Here is a 23,340-nt window from a genome sequence, read left to right as displayed (position 1 = left end):
TGACCAAGTTTAGATGACAAATAGTGTAAACATTATGTAAACTTGTGGCTGAAATGTGTACATGTTTTATTTCTTTTATTCATACATCGACAATGCTTTACTGTCATTGGCTGTTTTGTAAAGAAGTGATCATTACATAAAGATATATTTTTTTATGTCTTTAACGTCCATTGTTGTTGGTTGATGATGATGTTTTCATTAAACACAACAAAGATGATGAAATAACTAAATTATTATTTTTGATTGTCTATCTGTCCAATAATGATGAGTACTGTAGGATTTTGTACAGCTGTTCAACCAACTTCAGTCACTGTGGCTGTCGAGCACAGTAATAAACAGCAGAATCTTCAGTCTTCAGACTGTTCATCTGCAGATACACCTGCTGTCTGCTGTTGTCTTTGGAGATGGTAAACCGGCCTTGAACTGACTGAGAGTAGTAGATGCTACTACTATAGATATAAGCAATCCACTCCAGTCCTTTTCCAGGAGCCTGTCTGATCCAGACCATCTCAGCGCTGCTGAATGTGAATCCAGAGGCTGTACAGGTCAATCTGTGAGATTCTCCAGGCCTTTTAATCGCTGGTTCAGATTCTGTCAGAGTCTGACCATCAACACCTGTAAAGATAAAGATAAGATAAAAACCTTCACATACCACAAATTTACAATTTAAATCCAAACACCAAATGTAAGATCAGTGAAGATCTTCACCTGCCCAGCAGATAGTTAAAAGCAGCAGTCCTGTCCTATAGTCCATCATGTTAAACTGTGTGTCCACTGTTCTCTGTCATCCTCTCTGCAGTCAGATAAGTAGAGGTGGAAGACATCTGAGTTTTGCATTGACTCCTCCTCACAGGGAGAAGAGAACTGGATTGGTCTTGGCTTTTAGAGAATCATGTCTCTGACCATCAGCATTATTACTGTCACTATACTCAGTTTGTATTTTTACTTATATTCTTATTTTAGTTTTATATAACTCATGTTTGTATCATGACCATTCATTTTAAAACAAACAAATATCAAATACCCTGTTTGAGAAGCGAAGTCTTCAGCCAAACTCTTCAGCAGGTGATCATTCTTACCAGTTTCCATCAAACAATTTAATTCATTCCAGCTTTGTTACAGTATTGACATCAGGCTGCTGTGGTCTTACTGGATTCACTAATTGGATTTTGTAATGACAGTTTCTGTAAGTTTTGGCACAGTGCAGCACATCTTTGTAATTTATAATTTCCTGAAACTTGAAATATACCAAAAAGGAACAGGAAAACTGTCTTTGTACATCAGTTGCCTCAAAAGAAAAAAACAAACATACATGTTTGAAGACATAAAGACAAACTTGGAGCCTCTATAGGAAAACAGATGAGCAGGACACAAGTTCTGAGAGTCTCCTTTTAGTGACAGAGGAGAGAAAAACTTGACACTGACTGCCCTCTAATGGTTTTATTCAAGTAGCTGTATCATTATTTTAAACTCTCATCTATGACTCACTTTAGATTCCACATCATTTACAACCATTTCTGTATTTGAATCTGTAGAAGTGTTTAATATCTGTAATCTCATCAATAGTGTTCAAAACTTTGCATTGTTTAAAAAATGTTTTCAAAATTGTTATCAAATATATATTATAAAGCAATATATTTTAGGGAAAATATGACAAAAATAAAATATACCACAGCATAAAGTATATACTGTAGTATTATGTCATGCTTGGCTTGTATTAGTCCAGTAAAGATGAGTACTGTAGGAATTTGTACAGCTGCTCAACAAATGCTATTCACTGTGGCTCTCGAGCACAATAATAAACAGCAGAATCTTCAGTCTTCAGACTGTTCATCTGCAGATACACCTGCTGTCTGTTGTTGTCTCTGGAGATGGTAAACCGGCCTTGGACTGACTGAGAGTAGTAAATGCTACCACTACTATAGATAACAGAGAGCCACTCCAGTCCTTTTCCAGGAGCCTGTCTGATCCAGGCCATATGTGAGCCACTGAATGAGAATCCAGAGGCTGTACAGGTCAATCTGTGAGATTCTCCAGGCCTTTTAATCACTGGTTCAGATTCTGTCAGAGTCTGACCATCAACACCTGTCAAGGTAAAGATAAGATAAAAACCTTCACATACCACAAATTTACAATTTAAATCCAAACATCAGATTTAAGATCAGTGAAGATCTTCACCTGCCCAGCAGATAGTTAAAAGCAGCAGTCCTGTCCTATAGTCCATCATGTTAAACTGTGTGTCCACTGTTCTCTGTCATCCTCTCTGCAGTCAGATAAGTAGAGGTGGAAGACATCTGAGTTTTGCATTGACTCCTCCTCACAGGGAGGAGAGAAATGGATTGGTCTTGGCTTTTAGAGAATCATGTCTCTGGAGTCTGACCATCAGCATTATTACTGTCACTATACTCAGTTTTTATTTTTACTTACATTCTTATTTCGGTTTTATATAACTCATGTTTGTATCATGACCATTCATTTTAAAACAAACAAATATCAAATATCCTGTTTGAGAAGAGATGCGTCTTCAGCCAAACTCTTCAGCACAGGAGATCATTCGTACCAGTTTCCATCAAACAATTAAATTCATTCCAGCTTTGTTACAGTATTGACATCAGGCTGCTGTGGTGGATTTTCTAATGACAGTTCATGTAACTTCTGGCACAGTGCAACACATCTATGTAATTTATAATTTTCTGAAAATGGAAATAGGAAAAAGGAACAGGAAAAAAAGTCTTTGTAAATCATGTGCCCTTAAAAGAAAAAGACAAATATGCTTTTATTAAAAAAATAAAAACATTTTTTAAATTGTAATTATTTACATTTCTGTAAGTTGAAACTAATTTAGACATTCATTGAAACATGGAGTTTGCATGTTCTCTCCATGTATGGGAAGGATGAAGTCCAGTTCTTTATTTTTTGCTTTTCATGGTTTTGTGTTGCTCGATATCAGATTTGGTCTACTCATACTGTAGCAGGGAGTCCCTTAATGTATTGTAAATTAATTTTAAACTAGGCCTACCAAAACATGTAGTGTGACCAGCTCACATGATTGCACCAGGACTCACAATAGCCAATCATCAATGTTATGTGTGTAATGTAAAATATGTATGTGTAATATATTATAATCCAAAGACATGCAGGTTAATAGGTTAACTGGTGACTGAAACTGCTCAGGTATAAATGTGATCGTGGATCTTTTTTCTTGTCTCTATGTGTCAGCTCCATGCCTCTCCAGCCACCACAGGCATGATTAGGATAAGTGGTTATGGAAAATTGATAGATTTTTCTTCAACAATGAGAAGGAAACGCTCTTGAAGACAAAAAGAAAAACATTTTTTTAGCCATATTTAAATTGTGGGTTGTCATTGTGGGTTCCAGCCTAAAAAAAGGCAGCATAACATAAGTTATGTTCTTTATATCGTAACAAATCATCTTAGCTTTGACAAAACACTGACTAGATAACTTAAGATTAGACTAAAGATCTTTAGACTGTTTCTCTCTTTAACACTGAACTGGTCATGGTTGAAATCATTAGTGGTGTGAGGGCTCCTCCTCTGGTGACTTCATGTCACAGTTGTTTCAGGGGTTTTTGTTCAGGTCTATTGAAGCTTTGTGTTATTGTGTCTCTTCTGGCACAGTAATACACAGCAGTGTCTTCAGGCTGCACATTCTGTCCATTTAGAGTCACTGTGTTGCTGGAAGTGTCTAAGTCAATGCTGAACTTGTTCTTTAGAGAATCTTTTACGTCTCTGTCGCGACTAACCCACTCCAGTCCTTTCCCTGCAGGCTGTCTGATCCAAGCTGTGTAGTAGCCGCTAACAGAATAAGAGACCTGACAGGTGATGGTCAGACGTTGACCTGGCTGCACAGTCACAGAGGCTGGCTGTGTCAACTGTTCACACTTCACACCTGTTAAAAAAAGAAAATGTTTTGTAACAAATGATCAAGTTATACTGTTATACTAAAAAACTGTTAAATTTGACAAATCCAAAGAGAATCACATCCAGCTGCCAACAGCAGCAGCAGAGCTACAGAAAACATGGTTTATGTTGAAAGTGACGAGCTGTGAACTCCACTGACAGCCTGATGTGAAGTTTTTATAGCTGAGTAACAAGGAAGGTCACTGAGTTTGCATAGAATCAAACACATGGACCACTAATGTTGCTCTAACTGGAGCCAATAGAAGATCAGTCTGTTGACTGTTATTATATCTGCAGAGTGAAAACATGTTTGGTAATCACCTCTGCTTTCCATATGATATGTTCATTTCATTGCACACTCAGTTGTAACATTTTGAAAATGTTCTTTGTTCACTAGAATCAGCTTTGAAATAACGATGATGTGCACCCACTAAAACAAAAGGAACAACAACCAAGAATGTTGCTTTATATAAGACGTGTTTAACATGTTTTCATTTCATTAAAACAGATTGTAAATATGACAAGCTGTTAGCACCTCCTAGATCAGATTCATAATCAACTTGACGTATAAGTACAGTTTTTTGTTTAATTGTTGCATTTATTTTGTCACTTACTGATTGTATTTTCTGCAAACAAAAATACAATGGCTGCAGCCAGGATCATGCAAATATTATGGAAACTTCAGTCATGCTGCTGCTTTGCAGGATTGCAGAAAGGACTTTTAATGGTTTCAGTAATTTGCAGATATTCAAAGACATACAGAGCAACTTGATGGCTCTTGAGAAAAACAGCTGCTCAGGAACTGAAACATCTACATCAGAATGTTGGTGTCAGTCACAAACTAATGAGAACACCAGATCTGAGATTCTGCTCTTCATAATACAGAGAAACTTGACACTGACTGCCCTCTAGTGATTTTATATGAGAAACTGCAACATTATTTTTCACTTTTATAACTCATACTAGATTCCACTTTTCTACAGAAATGTTGAGTATTCTTTGCAGTTTAATTTCAGAAAACAGATTGTTGCATTTATCAACAAGTGTATTGTTTGTTTTTTTAATTAAGGTTAATGTCTAATAATAATAATGTTTCCCAGGAACAGTTTTCAGGTTTTTGTATACATTCATGACAAGCAGGACAACATGTCTCCCCTCGAAATCAGTCTCATAGAGTACTGGATAAAATCCAGGATGTCTGGGCCCCAGCAGTTATCCAGCTAGTGAAACCTACAAAACAAGGTGTAGTTCATGATGTTACCCCATAACATAGACAGAGGTAAACTTTAACTCTTCCTAGTGGTCACCCTATTGTTGGAGCCAAGCCTAATCCATCTGTGACAAGCCCTGATACTGGAGAGTGTGACCTGTGGATAGTGGTCAGACAAGCCAAAGAACCAAAGAACCTCCAGTTTGTCAGAGTATAGACCCCACCTGAAGCAGACCCAGTACTTCATTCTGCAGCTGTCAATGTCAAAATGTGTCATTTGAAATATTTAATGTTAATATTGAATATAAAGAAAAAAAAAGAAATAAAAAAATAAGTATTGAATATGAATATTAAGGAAAAATAGCCCAGTACATCCTACAACCCAGAACTGTAGGATTTTGTACAGCTGTTCAACCAACTTCAGTCACTGTGGCTCTCGAGCACAATAATAAACAGCAGAATCTTCAGTCTTCAGACTGTTCATCTGCAGATACACCTGCTGTCTGCTGTTGTCCCTGGAGATGATAAACCGGTCTTGGACTGACTGAGAGTAGTATTTGCTGCTACTACCAGGATTAATCCAGGAAACCCACTCCAGTCCTTTTCCAGGAGCCTGTCTGATCCAGCCCATACTGGAGCTGCTGAATGTGAATCCAGAGGCTGTACAGGTCAATCTGTGAGATTCTCCAGGCTGTTTAATCACTGGTTCAGATTCTGTCAGAGTCTGACCATCAACACCTGACAACAAAGAAAACCATCATACAAACAGCAAAAAACACATTTAACAATTTCAATCCAAACATCAAATGAAAGATCAGTGAAGATCTTCACCTGCCCAGCAGATAGTTAAAAGCAGCAGTCCTGTCCTATAGTCCATCATGTTAAACTGTGTGTCCACTGTTCTCTGTCATCCTCTCTGCAGTCAGATAAGTAGAGGTGGAAGACATCTGAGTTTTGCATTGACTCCTCCTCACAGGGAGGAGAGAAGTGGATTGGAGTTGGTTTTTAGAGAATTGTTAGTCTCACCCTTTAATTGTGCTTATACAGTTTTTTGTTGTTGTTTTCATATTTTTGTTTCTTTTTTTTAATCTCTCTGCTTATTTCTGTCCTCATGCTGCTGCAAAAAGGAATTTCCTCTGATTTGTATCATGCAGTTTATGTAACTTCTGGCACAATGCAACACATCTTTGTAATTCATACCTTTATGAAACAGGAAATAGGAAAAACGAACAGAAAACACAAAATAAAAGTCTGTTTATTCCGTAAACTATAAATGACTAAATGTACTGCATTGACAACTTCATTCATTATTCAAACATTATTAGTTTAAAAAGATCTAAAAGACTTCAATAGTTTCAGTGCTTTAAGACGTACAGAGAAACTTGGAGCCTCTGGAGGACAACAGCTGGTCATGATGCAAGATCTGAGACTCTCCTTTTAGTGGCAGAGGAGAGAAACTTGACACAGACGGCCCTCCAGTGATTGTATGTGATAAACTGCACTCTCAAATTATGACTCACTTTAGATTTTGCATTATTTACAAACATTGTTGTATCTTAATTTGTCAAAATGTTTGAAGTTTGTTAATCAGCAACAAGATTGTTGTGTTGTCTTTGAAACTTTTATCAACAAGTTGTCTTTGTTATGTTTTATATTAATTTAATTTTTGATAATAATCTATCTCAGTATGACTTTGTGTAAGGTGTCATTTCAAATATTTAATGTTAATATTGAATATAAAGAAAAGAAGAAATAAAAAATAAGTATTGAATATGAATATTAAGGAAAAATAGCCCAGTAAATCCTACAGCCCAGTACTGTGGGATTTTGTACAGCTGTTCAACCAACTCCAGTCACTGTGGCTCTCGAGCACAATAATAAACAGCAGAATCTTCAGTCTTCAGACTGTTCATCTGCAGATACACCTGCTGTCTGCTGTTGTCTTTGGAGATGGTAAACCGGCCTTGGACTGACTGAGAGTAGAATTTCCTATTATTATTGCCTTCAATCCAGGCAATCCACTCCAGTCCTTTTCCAGGAGCCTGTCTGATCCAGCCCATATGGTAGCTGCTTAATGAGAATCCAGAGACTGTACAGGTCAATCTGTGAGATTCTCCAGGCCTTTTAATCACTGGTTCAGATTCTGTCAGAGTCTGACCATCAACACCTGTCAAGATAGCAAAGAAAACCATTATAGACACAACGAAAACCACACTTTAAAGTAAACATCAAATGAAAGATCAGTGAAGATCTTCACCTGCCCAGCAGATAGTCAAAAGCAGCAGTCCTGTCCTATAGTCCATCATGTTAAACTGTGTGTCCACTGTTCTCTGTCATCCTCTCTGCAGTCAGATAAGTAGAGGTGGAAGACATCTGAGTTTTGCATTGACTCCTCCTCACAGGGAGGACAGAAATGTACTGGATTTTACTTTCAGAGAAGCATTTTTCAGGAGTCTGTCCAACGACATCACTACTTACCCAATTTTATTTTCACCTCTATTCTTTTTTTAGTTTCATATAACTCATTTATTATTTGTTTTACTTTATCTATTTATTTTTTTCCTTCTGTTGTTGCAACAATAAATTTCCTCTCATTTGTATCATGACCATTCATTTTAAAACAAACAGGTAACAGGTTTCCATCAAACAATTTAATTCATTCCAGCTTTGTTACAGTATTGCAGCTTTACAGCTTCGCTGTGGTCTTACTGGATTCCCTAATTGGATTTTGTGATCACAGTTTCTGTAACTTCTGGCACAGTGCAACACATCTTTGTAATTTATAACTTCCTGAAAGAAAAAAAAGGAAAAAAGAACAGGAACAAAGTCTTTGTACATCAGTTGTTTCAAAAGAAATAAGATCAGTGAGATATGAGAGTCACTTTATAGTGACAGAGGAGAGAGAAACTTGACACTGACTGCCATCTAGTGTTTTTATTAAATCAACTGCAACATTATGTTTCACTCACTCCCATATTGTCCAATGATTGTGAATTAATCATGTTAATAACATTAATGTGGCTGAAATGGCAACATGTAGTATTTATTATCATTATTATTTCAGCAGGTCATTAGTAGCTGTTTTGTAAAGAATTGATCATTACAGTAAGACTTTTATTTTTTTATGTCTTTAATGTTTTTTGTTTGTTTGTTTGTTTTTTGTTGGTTAATTATGTTTTTATTATTATATTATATTGGATATATTATTATATATCCAACATAATTCTGTCTCAGGAACGCTTAATCCTGTACAAATGAGTACTGCAGGATTTTGTGCAGCTGTTCAACCAACTCCATTCACTGTGGCTCTCAAGCACAATAATAAACAGCAGAATCTTCAGTCTTCAGACTGTTCATCTGCAGATACACCTGCTGTCTGCTGTTGTCTCTGGAGATGGTAAACCGGCCTTTGACTGACTGAGGGTAGTTAGTGCTGCTACCATCAGTACTAATCCAGGCAATCCATTCTAGTCCTTTTCCAGGAGCCTGTCTGATCCAGTGCATCCAGTAGCCACTGAATGTGAATCCAGAGGCTGTACAGGTCAATCTGTGAGATTCTCCAGGCCTTTTAATCACTGGTTCAGATTCTGTCAGAGTCTGACCATCAACACCTGTCCAGATATGAAGCAAATAAGCTTTGGCTGACAACAAAAAATGACTTTGAAACAATTACAAATGAAACATTAATGAAGATCTTCACCTGCCCAGCAGATAGTTAAAAGCAGCAGTCCTGTCCTATAGTCCATCATGTTAAACTGTGTGTCCACTGTTCTCTGTCATCCTCTCTGCAGTCAGATAAGTAGAGGTGGAAGACATCTGAGTTTTGCATTGACTCCTCCTCACAGGGAGTAAATTAAAGGATTGGACTTTGATGCTTTTGGGGTTTTTTTGTCTAATGAAACTAGAGTGATGGTAAGGAACTATCCATCAAGGACAGTTAAAGTTTGAAAGTTCTGACACATTTCAAATTGAGTAACTTGTTCATCTTCATTACCACAACAAAAATAACACACAATAGTACCAGACAGAAACTTTAAGGTCCACTCTTTTACAGGTTGTTAACATATAGCAGCAATCGGCACACATATAACCAATAAACTATATGCTGCATCACAAAGACAGGCAATTTAAATAGATTACATAAAATTATATCAGCTCAGCACTGATTTTATTTTTCTATTTTCAAATGATTTAATTCTGTTTCAGAGAAAGCATGAAGACAGTTCAGTCTGTGTGTACATAATTATCTAATGTCAGGTGTCATGTGGTGACCAGGGGCCCATAGGACGCAATTCATTTTGGAAAATTTGTCACTGGGGCATGTATGTCTATATTTAGGCTATATATCTATGTGTGCATGAACTGAAGCTACATTATTAATTTATATTAAACTAAATAATCCAAGCGGTTGATTTGTGTGTTACTGCTCCCAGGTCATGGTGTGTAGCTACCAATAAACTATAGGCTACATCACAAAGACAACATTACCTAAAATTATTTCAGCTATGCACTGAAATTATTTTGCTATTGTCAGATGATTTATTTAGTTCTGTTACAGAGAAAGCATGAAGAAATTTTACAGTAGTCTGTGTGTCATGTGGTGACCAGGGGCCTGTAGGACACAATTCATTTTGGAAAATGTGTGACTGGGGCAAGTTTGTTTATATTTAGGTTATGTATCAAAATTATGACATTGCTTTTCTTCCAAGACTCCGGGGCAGTTTGTCTTGCAGTATTATTCAGCTTTCATCACAATGTCTCACAAGCACAAGAATAAACAGCAGCTCCTTCAGTCTTTGTGAGATGGTGAACTGAAACTAACTGAACACATTAAACTGCAGTCCCTGCTGACTCAGCATTTAAAATGTTCTATTAGTGTTTTAATGAAGTGAGCTCACAAAGAGTGTGAGTATAAAACTGTAGTCCAGTCCAGGGTTTGACCTCAATATTCCAATATAATTCTTAGTCCTGTACAAATGAGTACTGTAGGTTTTTGTGCAGCTGCTCAAACAATTTAGTCACCGTGGCGCTCGAGCACAATAATAAACAGCAGAATCTTCAGTCTTCAGACTGTTCATCTGCAGATACAGCTGCTGTCTGCTGTTGTCTCTGGAGATGGTAAACCGTCCTTGGACTGACTGGGAGTAAAAACTTTTGCTACCATCAGTATAGATATAAGCAATCCACTCCAGTCCTTTTCCAGGAGCCTGTCTGATCCAGGCCATAGCATAGCTGCTGAATGTGAATCCAGAGGTTGTACAGGTCAATCTGTGAGATTCTCCAGGCCTTTTAATCACTGGTTCAGATTCTGTCAGAGTCTGACCATCAACACCTGTCAACAACAAAGAAAAAAAACAAAGAAAACCATCATACAAACAACGAAAACCACATTTACAACTTAAAAGTAAACATCAAATAAAACATCACTGAAGATCTTCACCTGCCCAGCAGATAGTTAAAAGCAGCAGTCCTGTCCTATAGTCCATCATGTTAAACTGTGTGTCCACTGTTCTCTGTCATCCTCTCTGCAGTCAGATAAGTAGAGGTGGAAGACATCTGAGTTTTGCATTGACTCCTCCTTATGGGGAGGACATAAAAGGATTGGACTTTGATCTTGTCTTTCTTGTCTAATGAAACTAGACTGATGGTAAGGAACTATCCATCAAGGACAGTTGAAGTTTGAAAGTTGCAGACACATTTCAAATTGAGTAACATCATCAATATTAACACAACAACAAAATAATAACACACATCAAGGTACACTCTTTTTGACATAGAGCAGCGACCTGCACATATGACTAATAAACTATAGGCTACATCACAGAGACAGGCAATATAAATAAATTACCTAAAATTATTTCAGCTCAGCACTGATATTATTTTGCTATTGTCGGATGATTTATTTATTTCTGTTTCAGAGAAAGCATAAAGAAAGTTCAGTCTGTGTGTCCATAATTCTCTGATGTCAGGTGTCATGTGGTGACCAGGGGCCTGTAGGACACAATTCATTTTAGAAAATGTCACTGGGGGCATGTGTGTCTATATTCAGGCTATACATTTATGTGTGCATGAAATACCACTACACAATTGATTTACATTAAACTAAACAATCACATATTATATCTGTAACACCTCCTGGGCACAGGGCAGTGTAAACAGTTAAAGTAGCCTTTAATAGGATAAGTGAGACAATGAAAACGTGCTGCCGTTTAGTTCAGTTGCTCTCATCAAAATGCTTATTGACCTTCATTGTAGTTTAAAGTCTGGTCTTATACATACTGTATATATTTTCAAAACTCATCCCGTATGACATTCATCTCTGTATTCATCACCAGTATATCTTAACCCGTTTTATGTATACATTAAACTGCAGTCCCTGCTGACTCAGCACTTAAAATGTTCTATTAATGTTTTAATGAAGTGAGCTCACAAAGAGTGTGAGTATAAAACTGTAGTCCAGTCCAGGGTTTGACTGTCAGTCATTTAAGATCAGTGAGATATGAGAGTCACCTTATAGTGCAGAGGAGAGAGAAACACTGACTGCCATCTAGTGTTTTTATGAAATCAACTGCAACATTATATTTCACTCCCATATTGTCCAACAGATGTAAATGAATCATGTTATAACAACATTAATTTGGCTGAAATGGCAACATGTAGTATTTATTATCATTATTATTTCAGCAGGTCATTATTATCTGTTTTGTAAAAAAGTGATCATTACAGTAAGACTTTTATTTATTTATGTCTTTAATGTTTTTTGTTTGTTTGTTTTTTTGTTTGTTTTTTTGTGGTTAATTTGGTTATATTTTTTCATTATTAATTTTCAAGTTTGATCAGTATTCCAATATAATTCTTTCTCAGGATTGCTTAGTCCTGTACAAATGTACTGTAGGATTTTGTACAGCTGTTCAACCAACTCCAGTCACTGTGAGTATCGAGCACAATAATAAACAGCAGAATCTTCAGTCTTCAGACTGTTCATCTGCAGATACACCTGCTGTCTGCTGTTGTCTCTGGAGATAGTAAACCGGCCTTGGACTGACTGAGGGTAGAAGATGCCGCTACTATCTATATCGATAAAAGCGATCCACTCCAGTCCTTTTCCAGGAGCCTGTCTGGTCCAGACCATATGGTAGCTGCTGAATGTGAATCCAGAGGCTGAACAGGTCAATCTGTGAGATTCTCCAGGTCTTTTAATGACTGGTTCAGATACTGTCAGAGTCTGACCATCAACACCTGTCAAGACAACAACAAAAACATCACAAAGAAATGTACAACTTCAATCCAAACATCAAATTTAAGATCAGCAAAGATCTTCACCTGCCCAGCAGAGAGTTAAAAGCAGCAGTCCTGTCCTATAGTCCATCATGTTAAACTGTGTGTCCACTGTTCTCTGTCATCCTCTCTGCAGTCAGATAAGTAGAGGTGGAAGACATCTGAGTTTTGCATTGACTCCTCCTTAAAGAGGAAAAGAACCAGACTGGAGATATTTAATGAAAATGGGGAATGTTCAACAGTCTGCCCTCCAAGTCAGCTACTGTAGTGGTCACCCTATTTCTGGAGCCAAGCCTAATCCATCTATGACAAACCCTGATACTGGAGAGTGTGACCTGTGGATAGTGGCCAGACAAGCCAAAGAACCAAAGAACCTCTAGTTTGTCAGACTATAGACCCCATCTGAAGCAGACCCAGTACTTCATTCTGCAGCTGTGACAGCAGCTTCACCTGGTGTCTCTGGTACCAGTTGGACCAGTCTGCGCTTTAATAGGAATAGATAGGCTTTAGCACTGTGGGTTCTGTGTTTTTAATTTGTTGATTCAATATCATGGTTCCATGGTACATTTATGTTTAATATATAAAGCAAAGTTGTGTCGATGAGCTTTTAAGTTGAGGCGTCGTTACTTTGTGTTTACACTGTTTAATATAATTCAGGGCCTGCGACATAGTCACCCTGATTTTCATGTGCTGAGCTCTTACTGTGAGCATTGTGCAATAATCAGAGAGGAGAGATAAATGTTAATACTGTTTATATTATGCTTTTGTCTGACAGCATGATAATTTAATTAATCCATTGTTTTTGTCTGTATATTTTCTGTAGACACTGACTGCGCTGCTGTTTTGTTTTTGTGGTTGATACAGTTGCTTTGTGTCATCTGCAGTAGAGGAAGTAGTTTTTGTATGACTCTCCTGTTGTGGTATCTCACTGTGGATGTCTGGCACAGTAATACACTGCTGTGTCCTCAGTCTTCAGATTGTTCATCTGCAGATACAGTTTACTGCTGGAGTCATCTCTGGAGATGGTGAATCTGCCCTTGACTGACTGAGAGTAATAGCTGCTGCTGCTGCCTGTGTGTATGAAAGCAATCCACTCCAATGCTTTTCCAGGAGCCTGTCTGACCCAGTCCATATGGTAGCTGCTGAATGTGAATCCAGAGGTTGTACAGGTCAATCTGTGAGATTCTCCAGGCCTTTTAATCGCTGGTTCAGATTCTGTCAGAGTCTGACCATCAACACCTGTCAAGACAACAACAAAAACATCACAAACAACAAATGTATAACTTAAAGTCAGATATCAAAAGACAGATCAGTGAAGATCTTCACCTGCCCAGCAGATAGTTAAAAGCAGCAGTCCTGTCCTATAGTCCATCATGTTAAACTGTGTGTCCACTGTTCTCTGTCATCCTCTCTGCAGTCAGATAAGTAGAGGTGGAAGACATCTGAGTTTTGCATTGACTCCTCCTCACAGGGAGGACAGAAATGTACTGGATTTTACTTTCAGAGAAGCATTTTTCAAGAGTCTGTCTAACGACATCACTACTTACCCATTTTATTTTTACCTCTATTATTTTTTTTAGTTTCATATAACTCATTTTTATTTGTTTAACTTTATCTATTTTTTTTCCTTCTGTTATTGCAACATTTGTATCATGACCATTCATTTTAAAACAAACAGGTAACAGGTTTCCATCAAACAATTTAATTCATTCCAGCTTTTTTACAGCTTTGCTGTGGTCTTATCTGATTCACTAATTGGATTTTGTGATCACAGTTTCTGTAACTTCTGGCACAGTGCAACACATCTTTGTAATTTATAACTTCCTGAAACAAAAAAAGGAAAAAAGAACAGGAAATAAGTCTTTGTTCATCAGTTGTTTCAAAAGGAAAAAGACAAACATACATGCCTTTATTAAAAAAGAAATGAAAAATTTTTTTAATTGTAATTATCTACATTTCTGTAAGTTGAAACTAATTTAGACATTTAGTGAAATATGTGGAGTTTGCATGTTTTCTTCATGTCTGTGTGCATCATGTGAATACTTTGAAAGCTTCAGTCTGATTTTGCAGGTTTACATAAAAGACTTTTAATTGTTTCAGTGTTTGCAGATGTTTGAAGACATAAAGACAAACTTGGAGCCTCTAAAGGACAGACGATCAGGACACAAGCTCCAGAAAAGAGAAAACTTGACACTCACTGCCCTCTAATTGTGTTGTCTGTGACCCTTTTATCAACAAGTGATCTTTGTTGTTTGTTTATTTGTGTTTTTTGTTTTTTATCAGTTTAATTTTCTTTATTGTTTTTAGAAGAAACAATGTTCAGTACTTTGGATATTATTATTTAAAGTATGTATTATTAATAGAATATAGAAGGATATAAAGAAAAAAGCAATAGAAAAAAATGTAATATATATATAAAACACATGGAATATGAATATGAAGGGAAAATTCTTAATCCTTCTGCTGTGTCAATCTTCTAAAGATCTCTAAGATTTTGTACAGCTGCTCAACCAACTCCATTCACTGTGGCTCTCGAGCACAATAATAAACAGCAGAATCTTCAGTCTTCAGACTGTTCATCTGCAGATACAGCTGCTCTCTGCTGTTGTCTCTGGAGATGGTAAACCGGCCTTTGACTGACTGGGGGTAGTTAGTGCTGCTACCATCAGTATTAATCCAGGCAATCCATTCCAGCCCTTTTCCAGGAGCCTGTCTGATCCAGTTCATCCAGGAGCTACTGAATGAGAATCCAGATGCTGTACAGGTCAATTTGTGAGATTCTCCAGGCCTTTTAATCGCTGGTTCAGATTCTGTCAGAGTCTGACCATCAACACCTGTCAAGATAACAAAGAAAACTGTCGTACAAATAACACAAAACAGAAAAACAAACATCAAATGAAACATCAGTTATTATTTAAAGTATGTATTATTAATAGAATATAGAAGGATATAAAGAAAAAAGCAAAAGAAAAAAATGTAATATATATATAAAACACATGGAATATGAATATGAAGGGAAAATTCTTAATCCTTCTGCTGTGTCAATCTTCTAAAGATCTCTAAGATTTTGTACAGCTGCTCAACCAACTCCATTCACTGTGGCTCTCGAGCACAATAATAAACAGCAGAATCTTCAGTCTTCAGACTGTTCATCTGCAGATACAGCTGCTCTCTGCTGTTGTCTCTGGAGATGGTAAACCGGCCTTTGACTGACTGGGGGTAGTTAGTGCTGCTACCATCAGTATTAATCCAGGCAATCCATTCCAGCCCTTTTCCAGGAGCCTGTCTGATCCAGTGCATCCATTTGCTACTGAATGAGATTCCAGAGGTTGTACAGGTCAGTCTGTGAGATTCTCCAGGCCTTTTAATCACTGGTTCAGATTCTGTCAAAGTCTGACCATCAACACCTGGCAAGATAAAGATAAAAACCCTCACATACAACAAATGTACAACTTAAATTCAAACATCAAATGAAAGATCAGTGAAGATCTTCACCTGCCCAGCAGATAGTTAAAAGCAGCAGTCCTGTCCTATAGTCCATCATGTTAAACTGTGTGTCCACTGTTCTCTGTCATCCTCTCTGCAGTCAGATAAGTAGAGGTGGAAGACATCTAAGTTTTGCATTGACTCCTCCTCACAGGGAGAAGGATGCAGTCCAGTTCTTTATTTTTGATTTCCATGATTTTGTGTTTCTTGAAATCAGATTTGGTCTACTCATATTGTGCATGAGGCTTAAGAAAATACCAAACAGTACATGCTACAAGCAAAAAGACAGAAAGAAATATCACCCACGAACACTGAAGCTGGGTCATTATTTTTACCATAGATAATAGAGAGGTGCAGCAGGGAGTCCCTTAATGTATTGTAAATTAATTTTAAACCAGGCCTACCAAAACATGTAGTGTGACCAGCTCACATGATTGCACCAGAACTCACAGTACCCAATCATCAATGTTATGTATGTAATGGAAAACGTATATGTGTAACATATTATCGTCCAAAGACATGCAGGTTAATAGGTTAACTGGTGACTGAAACTGCTCAGGTATGAATGTGATCAGGATCAGGTATGAATGTGATTGTGGATGTTTTTTCTTGTCTCCATGTGTCAGCTCCATGCCTCTCCAGCCACCACAGGCATGATTAGGATAAGTGGTTATGGAAAATTGATAGATTTTTCTTCAACAATAAGGAGGAAACACTCTTGAAGACAAAAAGAAAAACATTTTTTTTAGCCATATTTAAATTGTGGGTTGTCATTGTGGGTTCCAGCCTAAAAAAAGGCAGCATAACATAAGTTATGTTCTTTTTATCGTAACAAATCATCTTAGCTTTGACAAAACACTGACTAGATAACTTAAGATTAGACTAAAGATCTTTAGACTGTTTCTCTCTTTAACACTGAACTGGTCATGGTTGAAATCATTAGTGGTGTGAGGGCTCCTCCTCTGGTGACTTCATGTCACAGTTGTTTCAGGGGTTTTTGTTCAGGTCTATTGAAGCTTTGTGTTATTGTGGTTCTCTGGCACAGTAATACACAGCAGTGTCTTCAGGCTGCACATTCTGTCCGTTTAGAGTCACTGTTTTGCTGGAAGTGTCTAAGTCAATGCTGAACTTGTTCTTTAGAGAATCTTTGTAATATGAATATCCAGTAGATCTCATTCCAATCCACTCCAGTCCTTTCCCTGCAGGCTGTCTGATCCAAGCTGTGTGGTAGCTGCTAAGAGCATAAGAGACCTGACAGGTGATGGTCAGACGTTGTCCTGGCTGCACAGTCACAGAGGCTGGCTGTGTCAACTGTTCACACTTCACACCTGTTAAAAAAGAAAATGTTTTGTAACAAATGATCAAGTTATACTGTTATACTAAAATAACTGCTAACTTTGACAAATCCAGAGAGACTCACATCCAGCTGCCAACAGCAGCAGCAGAGCTACAGAAAACATGGTTTATGTTGAAAGTGACGAGCTGTGAACTCCACTGACAGCCTGATGTGAAGTTTTTATAGCTGAGTAACAAGGAAGGTCACTGAGTTTGCATAGAATCAAACACATGGACCACTAATGTTGATCTAACTGGAGCTAATAAAAGAGTCTGTTGACTGTTTTATCTTCAGAGTGAAACATATCTGGAAATCACCTTTGATTTAAATTGTATATATTGTATCTTGTACAGTATATAATGTACATTGTATATCGAAATTTTAATTCCATTACACTCTAAACTGTAACATTTTGAAAATGTCCCTGCATTTACAGAAATTAAACATCTAATAACTTTTTCTTTTTTTTTACTGTAAACTATTAGTGACTAAATGTTTTGCGCTGACAACAATTCATTATTCAAACATTATGTAAATTCTTGTTTAACTGCAAACAATTATAAGGATAATTATAACAAACCTGTGAACATGAACATGATTCATGGAGAATATAACATCAACTATTAACATAAGAATAACATATTCATAAAACTCAGTGTTTCAGTAATAATGATGATGTGCACCTCATATATCACGTCCATGACCAACTTTAATCTCATGAGCATAGCTTTTTAATGCAGTATTTTTTGTTCATTTATGTTCGCACTTGTTGAACTTACTGACCGTATTTTCTGCAAACAGAAATACAGTGACAGCAGTCAGGATCATGTAGTCATGTAGGTATTGATTGATTCTGCTGGTTTGCAGGTTTTTAAAATACTTTAAATGGTTTCAGTTGGAGCCTGTAGAGGAATACAGTTTGTCATGATGCAAGATCTGTCTCCTTTTAGTGACATAGAAGAGAAAAACTTGACACAGACTTCCCTCCAGTGATTTTATGTGATAAACTGCGCTCCTAAATTATGACTCACTTTAGATTTTGCATTATTTACAAACACTGTTGTGTCTTAATTTGTCAAAATGTTTGAAGTTTGTTAATCAGCAACAAGATTTTACATGTTGTCTTTGAGATTTTTATCAACAAGATAATAATCTATCTTAGTTTTCATGACTTTGTGTAATGTCTCATTTGAAATATTTAATGTTAATATTGGAAAAGAAAAAAAAATATGAATGTTAAGGAAAAATAGCCCAGTGCTGTAGGATTTTGTACAGCTGCTCAACCAACTTCAGTCACTGTGGCTCTCGAGCACAATAATAAACAGCAGAATCTTCAGTCTTCAGACTGTTCATCTGCAGATACAGCTGCTCTCTGCTGTTGTCTCTGGAGATGGTAAACCTGCCTTGGACTGACTGAGAGTAAAAAGTGCCGCTACTATCAGTATAGATAAGAGCAATCCACTCCAGTCCTTTTGCAGGAGCCTGTCTGACCCAGGCCATCCAGTAGCTGCTGAATGTGAATCCAGAGGCTGTACAGGTCAATTTGTGAGATTCTCCAGGCCTTTTAATCACTGGTTCAGATTCTGTCAGAGTCTGACCATCAACACCTATCAAGACAACAAAGAAAACCATCTTACAAATGACAAAATACACATTTACAACTCAAAAACAAAATCAAATAAAACATCAGTGAAGCTCTTCACCTGCCCAGCAGATAGTTAAAAGCAGCAGTCCTGTCCTATAGTCCATCATGTTAAACTGTGTGTCCACTGTTCTCTGCCATCCTTTCTGCATCAGATAAGTAGAGGTGGAAGACATCTGAGTTTTGCATGGACTCCTCCTCACAAGAAGGAGAGAACCACTTTGGACTTGGTTATCACCTCTTGTTTTTTGCAAGTCGAGAAAATTAATTTAATTCAGGCATCGCTATTTAAAAATTCAAATTCAAATTGAAACTTTGTGCTCATTGTGACTTCTAAATGTTTACTCAAAACTAATCCAAATGAAAAATCTTAAACATTACAAGCTAAAAGCAAATACACAACACACTTTAGAAGATGTGATATGTCGAGAAAACATCTGAGAGTGAATAAATGTATTCCAATGTTCCAAAGTGACTGACAGTAAACCATGAAATCATTCTCCTCCTGTTATGACGTATGTATGATGTTAAAAATGTAATTCAAAGAGATACAGTGAGATGATTTAGAGTAAGATATGTTGACCTTTTAACATCTCTATGAACTTGGCTGAGGATTACTTATTCAGTTCCTAATGCACTTTACAGTTAATCAAAATGTTTGAGTAATGAAATATATAATTATAATGTAAAGAAGAAACTATTTAATACAAAACAGTTCCCTGCTGAATTAAATTAAGAACCTTCTTATAAACTCTTAAGGCTGTTTTTTTTTTAACAGTGAACTAGTGAAATCATTAGTGATCTAAAGGCTCCCCCTCTTGTAGCTTCATGTTATTGTGTAAGTGTTCAGACACTGAGGGGTCTTTGTTCAGGTCTACTGAAAGTTTACTTTGCATAGAGAAGGACAGGCAATAAAGTAAGGATCAACCGTCCTGTCACAAGTAGCCATCACTTCAAATTATGTTCTAAAAAACTCGATTTTGAATATGATGTGAGCTGTTTACTATCAGCACTTCCTACATCACATACATGATCAGTTTGAAACCTATGAGTTAAAGTACTTTTTTAATTGCAGCATTTGTTCATTCATGTCATTTCTGAGGTTACTGAACTTACTGACTGCATTTACTGACAGCAGCCAGGATCATGTGAATAGTTTGAAACCATCAGTCTAATGTTGCTGGTTTGCAAGTTTGCATAAAATACTATAAATGGTTTTAGTGTGTGCAGATGTTTGAAGACATACAGGAACTGAAACCTGTTTAAAAAAATTCACCACGTCTCACTTCTCTGCAAAAACATGACTCTGACTATTGTTTTGCATTTTTTATTTAACCAGAGGTACACTGCACAGAATGAAGGAGTGCCTCATGTATATGCTTTACAGTTTCCTTTAGTTGTATCATTGATTGTGTCTTCATTTTTTTATGTTATGTAATGTTTAATGTTTCAGTGTTTGCAGGATAGGTGAAGGAGAGAAACTTTTTGGTCCTGGCCATAGTGTTTATTGTTATTTATTGTTTGAATATGATTTTAGGTTTTATTATTATTATTATAAGAGTTATATTGTAGGTTAATCCACAGGCAAAATCTTAAATAGTACAAGCTTCAAGCAAACAAACTAAGAATGAAAAAAACAGCCACATACAGTATATTAACTTACTTACTTTAGTTTAGAAATCTAAATATTAAACACATCTGAGAGAAAATACATGTATTCAAATGTACCAAAGTGACTCACACTAAAATGTGCAATCATTAATTTTACTTCAAGATCATAACATGAGTTTAAAAATGTAACTGTTCAAATCAAAATCTTTAGAGATACAGTGAGATGATTTGTGTATGTGTGTTCTGTGGAGTTTTTGTAAAGCCTCTCTGCTTCCTTTAACCAGTGTGTGTACTTTGCACAGTAATACACAGCAGAGTCCTCTGGCTTTAAACTCGATAGCCTCAGATACGTCATGCTGTTGCTATTGTCTCTGGTGATTTCAAGTCGTCCTTGCAGACTGTTGGCATACCCAGTTGCAGTTGCATCACTTTTGACAAACCCCATCCATTCCAGTGTTTTTCCTGCAGGTTGTCTGATCCAGTTCATACCACAGCAGCTAAATGTGAAGCCAGATCCCCTGCAGGAGAGATTGAGAGTCTCCCCAGGCTTTTTCACTACTGCACTGGAAGGAATGGACTCCATGCTCTGTCCTGTACAACCTGATACAATTAAAGGAGAGATGAACCACAGAGGAAAATGAGACAGCCATCTGGGAAATTTTCTGGTATCTCTGACTGACCATCAGTCGATGTTGTGATAAAAGATAAATCAGCAAGAAGCAAGAGAACTCACAGGGCAGAGAGAGAGCAACCAGCAGAAGAGTGAGTGTGTTCATCATCCTGTGGCTGGAAATGTGACCTGTGATGCTCCACACAAAGTACAAGAGCAGTCAGCAGGACAGAAGTACACCGCACAGACTGAAGATTTGCATCAGGATAACATGGGGAGGGAGTGGCTCACGAGGCGTGTTGTTAGAGTTTCATTTAGTCGTAACATTTATTTTGTCTTCACGTTTTAATGTTAGGGTTAATGTAATGTTTAAAGGTTTCAGTGTTTGCAGACATACAGAGGAGCTGCTGAAGCCTCTTCTTAATTAAATATCATGCCTGTGGTTTGTAGTTTGGATTCATCATTTCATTGTTGTTATTTTTATAGAAACAACACCAGTTTACAGTTATAGTATGACAGTATGCCTGTTTAAGCACTGGTTCAGATACTGTTATCATCACATACAACAGATTCAAAACTAAAATCCAAACATCTTCACCTGCCCAGCAGATAGTTAAAAGCAGCAGTCCTGTCCTATAGTCCATCATGTTAAACTGTGTTAAACTGTTAAACTGTGTCCAACATGTTTAACCCTTTAACCCTCAAACTTATAAAATCTAAAGACTGTTTTTCTCTTTAACAATAAACTGGTGTTGAACTCATTAGTGGTCTGAGGGCTCCTCCTCTGGTGGCTTAGTGTTAGTCACAGTCAGGTCAAAAGGATATTAAAGTTTTTATCTCCCTTAACTATATATTAGAGAACACCAGAGCTGCAATCAAACTGATGAACTTGTTTTGACATGTTAGGTTTTTGTACAGCTGCTTCCTGTGTCAACGTGAGTGTCGAGCACAATAATAAACAGCAGAATCTTCAGTCTTCAGACTGTTCATTTGCAGATACAGCTGCTGTCTGCCGTTGTCTCTGGAGATGGTAAACCGGCCTTTGACTGACTGAGAGTAGAAGATGCTGCTACTAGCACTATTGATATAAGCAAGCCACTCCTGTACTTTTCCTGGAGCCTTACTGATCCAGTGCATCCCATAGTAACTGAATGTGAATCCAGAGGCTGTACACGTCAATCTGTGAGATTCTCTAGTCACCTGTCAGGAGGGATAAAAACATCAAGTGAATTTTCGCCCTCTCTCTCTCTTATTATTTATGCTGATGCATGTTTGTGGGTTATTTACTTGTGGTGATTCTGGTGACTGCTGAAGTTATTAATCAATTTTGCTTTGCAGTAATGCTGTGGATTTTGTATCCAGTTGTTAAATATTAAATTGTTTTAAAATGGGATCTCTTGTTGGTCAGTTGCACAGAAGAAACAATTATAATGATAAACATGTACTGAATGAATGTAGTTCTCATTTCACTGTATTCAAACTACAGCTCATTATCAGTCTGCAGAATTGAAAGTTCAGGTTGCTAAACCATTAAATTGTTTATATTATTGTGATTTTCATCTTTGAGGAATAGGTTTCATGAAACACTGAAACTCTGTTAATACCATCTGTTAATTTAGTGACACATTTTGCATATTTAAGTAATTCAAATCGATGTTCAGAAATAGAGAAGAGAACAGAAAAGAACAGGAGAGAAGAGTGTGGTGTTCTGTGTGACGCATATGGACTTTTGAATAGAACATGATAAAGGCACACACATACACACCTATAATGCACAAACACATAGACACATAAAGGCGCACACATAGACATACAAAATGCACAAACACACAGATTACACAGCTAGGACAGTATTGAATGTTTCTCTGCCACCAGATAACATTCAGCCAGTCTGTTTTCAGATTGGCCTTGACCAAGATTAAGGAGTCGAGCACACACACACACACACACCATGCAGGCTCATAGGAAACACATAGACAATATTACGTTCATGTGACGCTCAGAACACAGACATATGATTATAAGAAAGTACAGGACATTTGGGTCCAGATCTGATGATTTTATGTAACAGTGATGTAAGAATGACGTAAAAATGTGTATAAAAGGTTGTGAAAAGTAAAAGTAAAGGTTCGTTTGGATTCGCAAGCAGCTGTCTCCATGTTGTTATTTCATTGCGTTCTGGAAGGTTTTCTCCACAACAAGAGGAGATGAGACGAGACGAGACAAGTTCTGACATCAGACACTTGA

The 23,340-nt window shown here is 37.1% G+C and overlaps 1 pseudogene and 2 gene segments (V, D, J or C); all 3 read right to left on the bottom strand.

Moving 5' to 3' along the window:
* Window positions 1-6,324: 6,324 nt before the first annotated feature.
* LOC113747044 (immunoglobulin heavy variable 3-30-3-like) lies at window positions 6,325-10,439 on the bottom strand (annotated as a pseudogene).
* Window positions 10,440-14,912: 4,473 nt separating this feature from the next.
* LOC113747078 (Ig heavy chain V region 6.96-like) lies at window positions 14,913-18,989 on the bottom strand. The segment is given in 2 exon segments: window positions 14,913-15,242; window positions 18,934-18,989. Coding segments are annotated over 2 exon segments (363 nt in total).
* Window positions 16,898-17,472, bottom strand: LOC109142009 (Ig heavy chain V region XIG14-like). The segment is given in 2 exon segments: window positions 16,898-17,222; window positions 17,315-17,472. Coding segments are annotated over 2 exon segments (345 nt in total).
* Window positions 18,990-23,340: the final 4,351 nt, after the last annotated feature.

This window comes from Larimichthys crocea, chromosome XII (genome assembly GCF_000972845.2).
Source record: "Larimichthys crocea isolate SSNF chromosome XII, L_crocea_2.0, whole genome shotgun sequence".
Classification (NCBI taxonomy): Eukaryota; Metazoa; Chordata; class Actinopteri; family Sciaenidae; genus Larimichthys; species Larimichthys crocea.
Note: the sequence above shows the minus strand (reverse complement) of the source record. Positions and strands in the feature narration are given on the sequence as shown.